Genomic DNA, 15,393 nt, shown 5'->3' with positions numbered 1-15,393 from the left:
CATCTGGTGACATCATCACGTATAAGTTGTACTATGTCTGCTGGCACTGGCAGCTGGGGGAGGGGCAGCAAGGGCAAGAGGACAGGGAGCAACATTACGGCCACCCTCAGAAGGTCTGCCGTGTCAGTGTCGACCCCAGTGGGCAGCCTACCCTCAGTCAGCAAGCTTTTCGCTCCAGGCGCCACGAATAAAACTCAGGGCAGTTAGCCGCAAGGAGTTTGAGGAGGATGTTCTGGGTTTTGAGGAGGGGGAGTATGATGTTGATGATGGGACGAAGGACCGTGACTACCATCCACAGGATGGGGATGTCAGCTCTGACTCAGAGGAGGAGCATGCGTCAGTGGGTTGGGATCAACATTGCAGACAGTGGCCATGGAATGCAGGACCCACCACATCCTTCTGCCGCTACCACCAGCCGCACCACTCAACCCCCAACCGCCACAGGGAGAAAAGCCGCAGCATCCCATTCAGGCCGCAGGGGAATCTTCACCTCTCCAATCTGGCAGTTTTTTACTCTGCCCTCATTGGACAGCAAGTATGCCATATGCAATGTGTGCAAACTACAGATGAGCAGAGGTTGTGACCCCTACAAGTATGGCACCTCCAGCTTCATCACCCATCTGGCCAAAAAACATGTTGTTGAGCATGAGGCTGAAGCAAGCTGGCGCTGGCTCCCACTGCCCTGGTGCCACCGGCCACTGCTGCTGCTACCACCACCTATATTCAACCCACAACACAATTGCGGTGTCATTTTTTTGAGGTGTCTGGGCTGAAAACTGTCATGTCCCCGTTGTGTTATTGGACTTTGGATACAATGTGGGCTGCATGACCGCTGTCTGGAACCTAGTCCTGATGTTAATTGACAGCTTTTTTTTTTTTCACTTTGTGTCCACCAAATAATAAATTAGTGTTTCCCTTTAAGGCCTCTTGCACACTGCAAGTGATTCCGATTCAGATTCCGCTTTTTAATCAGTTTTTACATCCGATTCAGATTCTGATTTGCAGTGTGCAGGGAGCAAACTGCAAATCGGAATCGGAATCGGATGTAAAAACTGATTAAAAAGCGGAATCTGAATCGGAATCACTTGCAGTGTGCAAGAGGCCTTAAAAACATAATGCTACATGCATCATTTACCCTAAAAACCCTTTTTAAAGCTATTTAAAGGGCACTTCCAGTTTTTCTATCCAGATACCCGAATAAGTCGGGTACCCACGGGTAATTTGGTCGGATATCCGAATTCACTCGGATATCCGCAAGGTCGGATCCGGATATCTGAATCGGATCCGCATATCTTGGTACCTGGATCCGGGCGGGTTTTAAGAAGTACTACCCGAGCAACCCTGGTGCTCACTTCTGTGGCACAAATACGAATTGCACGTGAGTGTATTGAAAAATACGCTTCCGCGCATGTACGCCACAAAGCCATTTAAAAAAAAGCTGCATTGTCATAGATTTACACGACTTACGGGTCCACTACACGTCGCCACACATATTGCCTGACAATGCACGGAAGCACTAGCGTCAGATACGCCACTTCCAGTGCATCCCGACCAGTGTGGAGATGTCGCGAACCTCCGATTTTCATTTCGCAAACCTCCGATGAAGGTTCGGTTCGCGACAGTTCGCGAACCGCAACAGACTTCAATGGGGAGGCGAACTTGGAAAACTAGAAACACTTATTCTGGCCAGAAAAGTGATGGAAAACATGTTTCAAGGGGTCTAACACCTGGACCCCCAGGTGGTGGAGTGGGATACATGCCAAAAGTCCCGGGGAAAAATCGGGATTTGACGCAAAGCAGCGTATTAGGGGAAGAAATCACATTGAATGCTAAATTGCAGGCCTAAAGTGCTTTCAAACATCTTGCATGTGTATACATCAATCAGGGAGTGTAGTTAGTGTACTGCTTCACACTGACACACCAAACTCACTGTGTAATGCACTGCAAACAGCTGTCTGTGTTGTGACGGCCATGGTGGACTACTGCGCAGTGCGCACCATGGCGAGATTGCTCTTCCTCACTCAGTGATGTCTGGTTAGGTAATGTCTGTCTGCCTTATCAACTTTCGATGGTTCTTTCTCTACCATTGTTAAAGCTTACATCTATTTTTTTTACATTACATTTTCTAATTGCTGTTCAGTACCTGCAACGAGAATCTATTATGGAGGGCAAGTCTGCCATTGTGACCAAGGGTAATGGCGGGGGAACACTTCCTGGTGTGATTCCGGTCTGGAGTTGTATCCTAACAAACGGCTACCACCACAGATCCAGGCATGTAGGGCAGCAGGCATGCCCGCCCCGTGCTGTTTTTGAAATGAATTGACTTTAAATAGGGATGATCGGAACCAGCGAATTCCGTTCTGCCAGAAATCACGGATTCCGTCAATGATAAATTCCGTCGCTATGAAAATTCCTCCTTCCTCCATCCATCCATCCATCCTCTTGTATCATCCATCACCTTGTAGGGAATTGCAGTTTTTCAAAACCGCTTACATACCATGGCTGGGATTTGAGCCCAGGTCTCAGTGTGTAGTAGGTATCTGTCTTACCCCCTAGACCACCAACCACACTACATGCTAAAGCTGGCCTAGCATGTACGATTATGATCAATCCAATAGAAAAAGTAGCATGATTAAGGATTTGTACTTTTTTAAAAGCCAGCTTACATACCTTGGCCAGGATTTGAACCCAGGTCTCAGTGTGTAAAAGGTATCTGACTTACCCCCTAGACCACCAACCACACTACATGCTAAAGCCAGCCTAGCATGTACCATTATGATCAATCCAATAGAAAAAGTAGCAAATCCCGGCCAAGGTATGTAAGCTGGCTTTTGAAAAAGTACAAATCCTTAATCATGCTACTTTTTCTATTGGATTAATCATAATGGTATATGCTAGGCTGGCTTTAGCATGTAGTGTGGTTGGTGGTCTTGGGCAGTGTTCCCCAACCCTGTCCTCAGGGCCCACCAACCGTGCATGTTTTGTAGAAATCCAGAGAGGTAGTTAATCAGCTCTGCTGAGACACTAATTACCTCACCTGTGAATGTTTGTGGTTTTCTGCAAAACATGCACTGTTGGTGGGCCTTGAGGACAGGGTTGGGGAACTCTGGTCTAGGGGGTAAGTCAGATACCTACTACACACTGAGACCTGGGTTCAAATCCCGGCCAAGGTATGTAAGCTGGCTTTTAAAAAAAATACAAATCCTTAATCATGCTACTTTTTCTATTGGATTGATCATAATGGTACATGGTAGGCCTGCAAGATGATGAATGATACGAGAGAGAGAGAGGACCTAATTCCAGCCGGTCCTCACGAAATTAACAATTCCGCAGAATCCAGCGAGCATCCCTAACTTTAAATCCTTTAACGAGAGTCAGTTATGGAGGGCAAGTCTGCCATTGTCACAACCAGGACCGGGGAATCAAGGTTCGATTCCGGTCCGAAGTGGGAGCCTGCTGAGACCCATGCTGTACTTGCCCTGACCGTGCTTTGCAGACCAGGCATCTGTGGTCAGATGGACCCTTGACCCAGCAGAAGACAAACCAAGTCGAAAGTATTTGCCAAGAATGTTTTATGGAGGGCAAGTCTGCCATTTTTTCAATTGTGTGAAACTGTAGATGGCACTAGTTTCTCAGTACCATGGTGACTGACCACGGGTAATGGCTGGGGAACCCGGTTTCTATTCCGTTCCGTAGTTGGAGTCTAAGAAACGGCTACAGCCACACATCCAGGCAAGGAAGGCAGCAGGCATGGCATGCCCCCCCCCCCCCCCACCCCCAGAGGTAGTGACCAAAAATAACAATACGGGACTCGGGAGGCCCTGCTGTTTTCGAAATGAATTGACTTTAAATCCTTAAACGAGAATAAGTTATGGAGGGCAAGTCGGCCATTGTCACCACGGGTAATGGCCGGGGAATCAAGGTTCGATTCCGGTCTGAAGTGAGAGCCTGCTGAGACCCATGCTGTACCTGCCCTGACCGTGCTTTGCAGACCAGGCATCTGTAGTCAGATGGACCCTTGACCCAACGCTCTTTGCAAGAGATGACACCACTTGCCTCTCAACTGCACGGTACAGTTTGGGTATGGCCTTTTGTGAAAAATAATTGCGGCCTGGTATCTTCCACTGTGGTGTCCCAATGGCCACAAATTTACGGAAAGCCTCTGACTCCACCAGCTTGTATGGTAATAGCTGGCGAGCTAATAGTTCCGCCACGCCAGCTGTCAGACGCCGGGCAAGAGGGTGACTGGCAGAAATGGGCTTCTTCCGCTCAAAGACTTCCTTCACGGACACCTGGCTACTGCTGTGGGCAGAGGAGCAGGAACTGCTCAAGGGCAGAGGCAGTGTGGAGGAGATTGGCTGTGAAGGTGCAAGGAAGAAAGCGGCTGAAGATGCTGCACCTGAAGGAGGAAGAGGAGAAGGATGGTGGCTTGTCTTTTGGGTGCTGCTTTTCCTCAGGTGTTCTTCCCATAGCAGTTTGTGCCTTTTCTCCAGGTGCCTTTGTAAGGCACTTGTTCCTACATGAGTGTTGGCCTTTCCACGGCTCAATTTTTGGAGGAAGAGAGAACAGATGGCTTTGCTCCGATCTGAGATACACACGTTAAACAATTTCCAAACCGCTAACCCCCCTTGGGGTGATGGCACTATGGTGGAATCAGCAGCTGACCTTGAAGGGCATGTTGGCTGCCTGTCCATAGCTGGCGATACATTGTGCCGGACATTGCCCCCAGCTGTTTCTGAGGATGAGCTCCCTCTGCTTCTTTTATGGACTCTTCTACTCCTACTCCTCTCTGGCTCCCCCTCTGAACTGTCCCCCTGGTCATCTCCTCTATTGGGAACATACGTGGCATCCGTATAACCGTCATCATAATCCTCCTGCCCAGCTTTGCTTTCCTTAGATACCTCCACAACTGCACCAACTGCACCAACTTCAGGTGCTTCATCATCCCCCTCCTCACACGTTACGTCCATACTATCGCCACCTAACTCAGACGTATGAGATGGGGTAACTTGCTTAGCTCCTTCATCTTGTTGTAGCAGTATTGGCTGTGAATCAGTGATTTCCACACCAAATAACTCCTGCGAAGTGTCAAATGCAGTGGATGTGGTGCAGTGGAGATGAGGTGTTCTGTGTTAAATACTCAACCACGTCCTCACAATTTTGGGAAGTGGTGGCATGTGCCTTCTTCTGAGCACTGTATTTTGGGCCGGGTCCGCACAAAATTACAGCAACACCACCTCGCACAGACCTGCTGGTGCCAGGTGGCCTTCCTCTAGGTCTGCCTCCACCTCTTACTCTACCTGGTTTGTCCGTTTTGTCCATCTCTAAGGGATGCTGGGTATATGCAGTGAGGTGGGTTCACTCAACCCAAACGTAGTTATATGCAGTGAGGTGGGTTCACTCAACACAAAGGTAGTTATATGCAGTGAGGTGGGTTCACTCAACACAACAGCTAGTTATATGCAGTGAGGTGAGTTCACTCAACACAAAGGTAGTTATATGCAGTGAGGGGAGCTCACTCAACACAAAGGTAGGTATATGTAGTGATGAGGTGAGTTAACAAAACACAACAGGTACTAGTAGGTATATGCAGTACTGTGTAGTACAATGTGCAGCTCCCTGTCACACACACAGGTAGTCACTGAATGTGCTGCTGGCAGTGGCACACACTGTATGAATTAGCAATGCTGTCTATGCAACAACACAAGTGTCAGTTTGACACACAGAAAAAAAAAATCACAACAGGATTATCTCTGAAAAGAGCTGTTGAATGAGGGGTCCTATTTAAGCAATAAGATTCAGCCACAAGCAAGTTAACAAGCCAAGAGCCTGACTAATCTGTCCCTAGGCGAACAAGTCTGCCGCAGCTCGCCCTATTCTGACTAGCAGCAGGCACACGAGTGAGTGTAATGGCCACCGGAGCCTGCCTTATATAAGGGGGGGTGGGGCTCCAGGGCTGAGTGTAGCCGGATTGGCTACAATGTGCCTGCTGACTGTGATGTAGAGGGTCAAAGTTGACCCTCATAGAGCATTATGGGGCGAATCGAACTTCCGGGAAAATTCGCCTTCGTAGGCGAACGCAAACCACCCGAAGTTCGCCTGTAACCGTTCGCCGGCGAACCGTTCGGGATATCTCTAATCCATTGTAAAAGGCCCCACAGACTTTCATTGTCCTGCGGTAAAAAAAAAGGGCAACACACCGCAATGAAAACATCCCAGTGTGAAAGGGGCCTTAGTGCCAGTAATTAGTAAAGTGCATTGAAGCCAGGAAGAACCTCACTAGCCCCTAAGACCCCCATAAAAGAATTGCAGCCATATTGACTTCCAACACAATAGCACAAACTCACCTTTGTCTAACATTCATCTCCCTCTGCTGTAAAGCGATGTCACATGACACACGTCCTCCATAGACCGGAATAGACATGAGGGAAAAAGCCTAGAGTGGGCCTAATAAAGGATCAGGTAAATAAGGGAAATAAAAAATCAATTGCAAAGCGCACTAGAAGGATTGGCCTTAAATAGAGGATGCCTGAAACTTAGCGTTTGTTAATTAAATTTTTATTTTCTTACTCCAAATACTTTTTATTAGCATGTTCATAAAATAAATCAATGCAACGTGAGTAGTAAGGCAAGTCAAGGTAGGACTAAGAGAAAGATGAGGGAGTGTCTGAATGACTCCTTGAGAAGATATTAAAACATACAGAAATGTTAATTAAATATTAAGCTCTAGAAATATTAATAACATTGATAGTGATCCAAACACTGTAGTAGCTAAAGAGGTAGGTGAAGGGAGACAAAGTTTGAGGGATAGGTGTGGTATTTATACTATCAATTCCGGAGCTACTGATGGTGGAAGTGGTACTCTGTCCTACCACCATGTGAGGCCCACAGCACACTCTCCTTTGAATTGTCCTCAAATATCTTCCCACAGTTCTACTACACCGCACAAAATAACCCAATATGTTTCGCCCTCTTAAGTGAAGGCTTTTTCAGGGGTAAAATAAAGTGCTCAAACTACAAACAATATGTGTTCATATCGCATCACATTTCTCATCAGCCAGGATAAGCTAATCCGCTGTAAGCTTTTCTGTTAACCACCCTGGCGTTCTATTAAGATCGCCAGGGCGGCTGCGGGAGGTTTTTTTTTTTATAAAAAAAAATCTATTACATGCAGCCAATTGAAAGTTGGCTGCATGAAAGCCCACTAGAGGGCGCTCCAGACACTTACTTCTGATCGCCTCCGGCAAGAAGATGAGCGGCCCTCCTTGTTTTGCTTTCCTCGTCGCCATGGCGACGAGCGGAGTGACATCATGGACGTCAGCCGATGTCCTGACGTCAGCCGCCTCCGATCCAGCCCTTAGCACTGGCCGGAACTGATTGGTCCGGCTGCGCAGGGCTCCGGTGGCTGGGGGGACCCTCTTTCGCCGCTCCTCGCGGCGGATCGCCGCAGATCGGCGGCGATCAGGTAGCACACGCGGCTGGCTGCGTGTGCACCTTTTTATTTGAAGAAAATCAGCCCAGCAGGGCCTGAGCGGCACCCTCCGGCGGTAATGGACGAGCTGAGCTCGTCTATACCGCTAAGGAGGTTAAAGTGGTCTGAAACGCTGACGTAACATTCAATAAAAATGTGTTTTTCTACTTTTTATTACTCATACAGCTATCATATTTGCTTTAGTGCACATATAATATTGTATATTTACAAATTACAAGTTTCCAAAGTGTAGTTTTACTTACCCTGAAAGCTGGCATTGCATTTTATTATTTTTCTATTATAACTGCTTTTTATTATATATTAAAATCTTCTAATGAGCTATTCTGAACACTGTGTGTGCCTCAAGCAGAGAGAGTTTCTCAGATAGGGTTTGTTTACATTCCAGTGTTGATACATTTGTGTTTAACAAGTAAAAAAAGATACTGTTATCTCCAGTTTCAAAGTGGATTTGAAGCTGAATAGCAGGAGAAATTGATTTGTTTAAACATTTCAGTGATGTTCTGCTAGAAATTTTTTTTCTGGGATAGTAGCTTTCAAGATGTGAGGACTCTTTTAGAGCAAAGTAGAAATGCTGGCTTTCAGACCACTTTAATAGGGCAAAACATGTTGGGTCATTATCACTGTTTTTAAAATGTCTAGCTTTTAATATTTAGTTAAATGTTTTTATGTGGAGTGATAAATGTGAAGGTCAATCTTCTAGTGTGCATTTATTTAAATACAACTGTTTCGCCAATTTTTCTATGTTTCCCCTGCATTAGCAGGGGTCGAAGGAGGGAAAATAGTTTAATAAATATTATAATCTGGAGCCAGAATTTTTTTTGGGTGAAAGTGTGTTAAACACTTAAAATCTCAACAAGATGTACTAAAAACTGTGTTCATTTATGCTTGTTTTCTTTTTATTTTGGAAGCTCTGCAGTTCTTCGGTTCAGAAAATGATGCTTGGCACAAGACTCGCTTTATTTCTGACATGACCAACAAGATCTACATTCAGTGGAGGAAACATGGCTACCCACTTCTAGTTCCAGCTTTTATTGATGTTAGGGACTATGCAGATGTTGTTCAGCAAATCGACCAGATTGGTGGTGATGCGGACACAGTCCTCGTTATCACAGTGGGACATCATTTCCGACCCCTTCCACTTCCTTTGTACATCAGAAGACTTCTCAATATCCGGAAGGCCATACAGAACATGCTTCTACGAAGCCCTGATACAAAAATCATCATAAAGACAGAAAATACTAGAGAGCTTGATTTGGATATAGAGCGCCTCGGTGACCCTCATGGGTATATTCAGTATCGCTTGGTGAAGAAAATTTTCGGTGGACTGAACATTGGTATGATTGATGTCTGGGACATGACTGTGGCATATGGATCTTTTGAGCTCCATCCAGATGAAACGGTTGTCAAAAATCAAATAAACATTTTCTTGTCCTATATTTGCTAATTAAGCCTATCAGGCCAAATGAGTGAGATCATCTGAAATGATAGCTGGCATTAATAACAGCCAATCAATTTCTTCTTTTTCTGACTTGCATTAGAGTTGTTAAGGTGGCAAAACATCTATCGATGTTGTAGCCCAATCAACAATCTGATTAAATCATTTTATCACATTTGATGAAAATTGGTGTGGCAACAGGCATGCCCGGTCGACAAGTCAAATGATTTTGTGCCAATATCAGTCAAATGTATAGATCCAGCAAGCTGTAAAAACTTGGGCCAATGTGGTCGATCTGGTGTGCCCTGGCCACTGCCCCCCCAAATGTTAATGTGCCCCCCATTGCCTGTGCATTCAAATCTCTCATCTGTATAGCTGCAGCAAGTGCCAAACACAGGAAATAAATGCAAACTCCAAGACAGTTTGGACTTTTAAATGAGTCCACAGGCAGCCTGGCAGCTAATAAAAAAGATGCAAATATATGCACCTGTATCTGCAGTACCAAATCCAGCAAGAGCTGAAACAGCCAGCCATGGACAGGAGAGACCTCAGTCGCACATTGTGTGACCAGCAGGGGGCACCTTGTGTAGGTTTCCCTCTCTGGGCCCCCCTTCTTACACTCCAATACAATAATCCAATTGTTTGTATATCGCTTTTCTCCTGTCAACTCAAAGCGCTCAAGAGCTGCAGCCACTGGGAAGCGCTCAAGAGGCCACCCTGCAGTGTTAGGGAGTCTTGCCTTGAACTCCTTACTGAATATAGGTACTGACCCTAGCCAGGATTTGAACCTTGGTCTCCCATGTCAAAGGCAGTGCCCTTAACCAGTACACTATTCAGCGACTGACCTGTCTCTAGGAGTTGCATAAGTAAGAATAATACACTGGGGTACATGAAGAGCAGGGGCTGCAGCAAGTGTCAAGCTGCTTTTGCTTACCCATTTGAACCCCACGTGGTTACCACATATACAGTGGCTTGCAAAAGTATTCGGCCCCCTTAAGGTTTTCCACATTTTGTCACATTACTGCCACAAACATGAATCAATTTTATTGGAATTTCACATGAAAGACCAACACAAAGTGCTGTACACGTGAGAAGTGGAATGAAAATTATACATGATTCCAATCATTTTTTTTTACAAATAAATAACTGCAAAGTGGGGTGTGCGTAATTATTCATCCCCTTTTGGTCTGAGTGCAGTCAGTTGCTCATAGACATTGCCTGATGAGTGCTAATGACTAAATAGAGTGCACCTGTGTGTAATCTAATGTCAGTACAAAGACAGCTGCTCTGTGAGGGCCTCAGAGGTTGTCTAAGAGAATATTGGGAGCAACAACACCATGAAGTCCAAAGAACACAAAAGACAGGTCAGGGATAATGTCATTGAGAAAGGCTACAAAAAGATTTCCAAAGCCTTGAACATCCCACAGAGCACTGTTCAAGCGATCATTCAGAAAAGGAAGGAGTATGGCACAACTGTAAACCTACCAAAACAAGGCCATCCACCTAAACTCACAGGCAAAACACTGAGAGCGCTAATCAGAAATGCAGTCGAGAGGCCCATGGTGACTCTTGACGAGCTGCAGAGATCTACAGCTCAGGTGGGGGAATCTGTCCATAGGACAACTATTAGTTGTGCACTGCACAAAGTTGGTCTTTATGGAAGAGTGGCAAGAAGAAAGCCATTGTTAACAGAAAAGTCCCGTATGCAGTTTGCCACAAGCCATGTGGGGAACACAGCAAACATGTGGAAGAAGGCTCTCTGGTGAACGTTTTGGATAAAAATGCAAAACGTTATGTGTGGCAGAAAACTAACACTGCACATCACTCTAAACACACCATCCCCACTGTCAAATATGGTGGTGGCAGCATCATGTTCTGGGGTTGCTTCTCTTCAGCAGGGACAGGAAAGCTGGTCAGAGTTGATGGGAAGATGGATGGAGCCAAATACAGGGCAATCTTGGATGAAAACCTCTTGGAGTCTGCAAAAGACTTGAGACTGGGGCAGAGGTTCACCTTCCAGCAGGAAAACGACCCTAAACATAAAGCCAGGGCAACAATGGAATGGTTAAAAACAAAACATATCCATGTGTTAAAATGGCCCAGCCAAAGTTCAGATCTAAATCCAATCAAGAATCTGTGGCAAGATCTGAAAACTGCTGTTCACAAACGCTGTCCATCTAATCTGACTGAGCTGGAGCTGTTTTGCAAAGAATAATGGGCAAGGATTTCAGTCTCTAGATGTGCAAAGCTGGTAGAGACAAACCCTAAAAGACTGGCAGCTGTAATTGTAGCAAAAGGTGGTTCTACAAAGTATTGACTCAGGGAGTTGAATAATTACGCACACCCCACTTTGCAGTTATTTATTTGTAAAAAATGTTTGGAATCATGTATGATTTTCGTTCCACTTCTCACATGTACACCACTTTGTATTGGTCTTTCACGTGGAATTCCAATAAAATTGATTCATGTTTGTGGCAGTAATATGACAAAATGTGGAAAACTTCAAGGGGGCCGAATACTTTTGCAAGCCACTGTAGCATGGTGTCGGTGTGAACCAATTGGGGGGACAGGGGAAGAGGGCAGAGGCAGTGGATGTGCGGTGTCACAAGGCTGATTTCTTGCTAAAATCAATCGGAAATCAGCCTGCATGTGTATGGGCAGCCAACAGGTCTCTCTCTGAAAGGATTTGATGTGAGAGAGATCTGTCTCTTGGTCGATCTGCCCATACATAGCTAAAAGTATGGGCGCCTTTAGAAAGGAGCTGATTAGTTGCAAAGAGCAACAAAACTATTTCTTTTCCATAAATGAGTCTGTTATTTAGCTATTGCAATTAAACAGCCAGTAGTTAAAGGGACTCCGAGCAGTGCAAAAACTATGGAATGATGCATATCATTTTAAAGCTCTCTTTCTCCTCTTTCCAACGATATATAAACCGCCACCCTATGCCTTTTAGTTTTCGCTATTTTCGCGATTGAAATTGCCGCAGACGCAATTTCGATTGTGAAAATAGAGAAAACTAAAAGGCGTAGGGTGGCGGTTTAGGGGTCGTCAGAAAGAGGAGAAAAAGAGCTTTAAAATGATATCCATCTTTTCATAGTTACATTGTATTACACAGGGCGACTTTTTCTCAAAGTCAGCAGCTCCATTCAGCAGAAAAAGTCGCCCTGTGTAATACAATGTAACTATGGAAAGATGGATATCATTTTAAAGCTCTCTTTCTCCTCTTTCTGACGACCCCTAAATCGTCGCCCTACGCCTTTTAGTTTTTTCTATTTTTGCGATCGAAATCGCAGCCGCTGCAATTTCAATCGCGAAAATGGCAAAAACTAAAAAGCGTAGGGCGGCAATTTATATATCATTGGAAAGAGGAGAAAGAGAGCTTTAAAATAATATGCATCTTTACATAGTTTCTGCACTGCTCGGAGTCCCTTTAATAATAGCCTGAGTAGCTTCCAGCTCCTAAAAGCGGACCCAAACCAAACTTTGAATTCTTTTTAATTCAAAATATTTAGTTGCACCACTGTCTCTGACACATACAAAGATACATAAACACTCTTTCAAGCCTATGAGCATTTCAGTGCATGCTTTTCACCCTTCTCTTTTCATAACTAGAGTTTTACAGGTGGCTACCATTACTTCTGAGCTTAGTAGTTGGTTTTAGATCATGGGTGTGTTTGTCATCAGCTACTCTTCCTTTACAGGGGTGTCGTCTATGTGAATGATTTTAAAGGAAAATAAACTTACTCATGAGACATTCTCCAATAATTGCCAAAAACATAGAAATCTTTATTCACTTGTACAAGGACTTTTCTCCGCCAGCATATATAGGGACTGCAGCTACACAGACCCTGCACAGCAGTAGAAAAGTAGCTCCTCCTGTGTGCAGGGAACTTTTAAAATCTAATCAATATGATAAAATATTCCTCCTTTTGGGCAGTTCTTTCTGTTAAAAGTCCAATCAGCATGTTCAGTTCTCCTTTTGGGTGGGGTCGCTTGACTTCCCCTCTCTGTCCTTCAATAAAAGTAAAAGTCAACTGAAAGAGGAAGTCTTCTGAAATCAGTTCCTTGTTTCCTTCAAAGTCACCTCCACCTTCAGAAAGCTGGCTCAGACTGGTTCTCAAAGAGTCGTCTCTCTCGTGGCTAGTACACCATGGCACGGGGGGGGGGGGGGGGGTTGAGGGGTGTTCTGGAATTTCACTGTGAAGGATATAGGAGACTGTGCACAGTAAAAGGCTCAAAAAACATATATAACATATACTCAGTGATATCGTGATAACTCCTTGGTTAATAATAATCCTATTACTTAAAGTGTCACTCTAACATACTGATCTGATTCTGTGCATGTGGTCCTTATAGCCACATGAAGATATAAAGAAGGATATACATAAAGATTAACAGATTAATTATACATTTCCATAATTCTTTCCACATTTCCCTCCTGTTTATGATTAATACTGTGGGTCGTGGCTTGATTATATATGTGTATAAGAAGAATATTTACATTCACATTTCTGTGCTTATAAGTTATGCTTACTTAAGCCTCAGGTATCTGCAAATGTGTCTCCACTACAGGGATTAGAGGTTCAAGCAAACACAGCCTTCTATTCCCCTTTGCTGCAAATGGGTATGCACTACAGCAAGTCAAGGCATAGAAGTGAAATGATCAAAAACAAAAAATTAGGCTCTGGCCATGAGCTGGAATTATTGTCTCACAGTTGGCCTGGCCATCCCCCTTCAGCATGTCATCATCATGTTACATTGAGATTACATACATATCTAGCATAAGAGCATAGGGACAAAAGAATGAGCATTCTCACTCAGGGACTGTCTGGCATTTGCTTCAGGCACTGGTCTCCTTTTAGGCTTTCACCAGTGTCGTCATACAATCCAGTTTCCCTTTCAGTTTACACACTCTATAACATCAATGTACACATATAGGTCTCAATTGGCCGTGGGGGAAAATTTCGGGCATGGGCATGTTCTCCTCACCATGCAACAGACAATTTTTTTGTTTTTTTTGTTTTAAAAACACCCTCTTCAGTCAATCAGTTAGTAGATTTATTATTTGAAAAACAAGTCATTCCTAGGGTCTGTAATGTTGTTGTCAGTATCTGTCGTTGTCATTCCAGGGCTCTTCTTCTTTCTTTAAAATACTATAGTTTTGACCCAACCTGGTTCAAGAAAAGTAATTCCTCCATGTAGCCTTTCACGTATCTGTTCCCCCCCCCCCCCCCTTTTATCTCCTCTTTCACCATGGTTCAAGATAAAGAACTACACCTGTGCCTTAGGAAGAATCCTCTTATATCTTCCCACAGCCTTTGAGATCGTGGTCGCACTGAGGCTCAAGCAAATGTTCCCGTCGCCTCAGGATCTCAAATTTCCGCCCCTCTTTTCCCCGTGGTGCTAACTATCAAGAACAGATTGGATCTGGCTACTATTTTAGAAGGAAATCTAAACACTTTTCATGACCAAGGTGCAAACAACATTTCTTTTATTTCAAAACCACCGAAGTTTCATGTGAGTGTTTGTAGCAAGTTGTGGCTCTGGATCTTCAATTAATCTAGACCGGAATGCCCATGTGCGCCCTCTTACAATGGCTCAGATGTACCCATGTTGCTCTTTCTGCTATTCTGACAGCTGTTGGTGTGCTAATCAAGACTTGGTAGGGGCCCTCCCACCTTGGAGAGGACCAGCACTTCCTTTTAACTACAGAGGTAGTCCTTCTGAAGTCCTCCTGATTGGAGGGCAGAGCATGATAACAAAACAACTTAACTTGCAGTCTTCACCACTGGGAATAGGAGGCACGGATCTACGCAGCTCTGATCATGTGCGTAGCCTGGGAGTTCTAATTGATGGGGATTTAAACTTCAGAACTCAAATCTCTGCTGTGGTGAAATCATCCTATTTTCACCTGAAGAACATTGCAAAAATCAAGCACCTCATACCCCCAGAAGATCTGCCAACCTTAGTCCACGCCTTCATCACATCCCGACTGGACTACTACAATGCTCTCTACACTGGCCTTCCAAAAAAGGCCTTGTACCGCCTACAGCTGATACAGAATACTGCTGCCAGACTGCTAACCAACCAACCCCGTCACTGCCACATAACGCCAGTCCTGCATTCCCTTCACTGGCTACCTATAGAATGGAGGGTCCTATTCAAGATCGGCCTACTGACATTTAAATCCCTGAATAATCTAGGCCCTGGATACATGAAAGATATGTTACAGCTGCGTAGCAATCCCCGCATTCTCAGATCCACAGGTTCTAATAATCTAGTCATACCCAGAGTCCACTTAGAAACTTTTGGTCCCAGAGCCTTCTGTCATGCTGCCCCTACATTTTGGAACTCTTTACCTCAACAGATCAGGACAGCCCCATCCCTGGACGTGTTTAAATCCAGACTGAAAACCCACCTGTTCAGTCTGGCATTTGCAGAAATGTAACTTTTGTTGTGTGAATAC

General features: G+C 44.7%; 1 protein-coding gene across 2 annotated transcripts in view; it reads left to right on the top strand.

Annotated features, from left to right (window-relative positions):
• The window catches only part of LOC137542372 (NXPE family member 1-like), a 172,691-nt gene extending 163,736 nt beyond the window's left edge, over positions 1-8,955 (top strand). For both annotated transcript variants that reach the window (XM_068264229.1, XM_068264228.1), the window contains one exon: positions 8,401-8,955. In XM_068264229.1, the coding sequence (XP_068120330.1) occupies positions 8,401-8,936 (536 nt within the window). In that variant the 3' untranslated portion in view covers positions 8,937-8,955. The remainder of the gene's footprint in view (positions 1-8,400) is intronic.
• Positions 8,956-15,393: the final 6,438 nt, after the last annotated feature.

Source organism: Hyperolius riggenbachi, chromosome 12 (assembly GCF_040937935.1).
Source record: "Hyperolius riggenbachi isolate aHypRig1 chromosome 12, aHypRig1.pri, whole genome shotgun sequence".
Classification (NCBI taxonomy): Eukaryota; Metazoa; Chordata; class Amphibia; order Anura; family Hyperoliidae; genus Hyperolius; species Hyperolius riggenbachi.
Note: the sequence above shows the minus strand (reverse complement) of the source record. Positions and strands in the feature narration are given on the sequence as shown.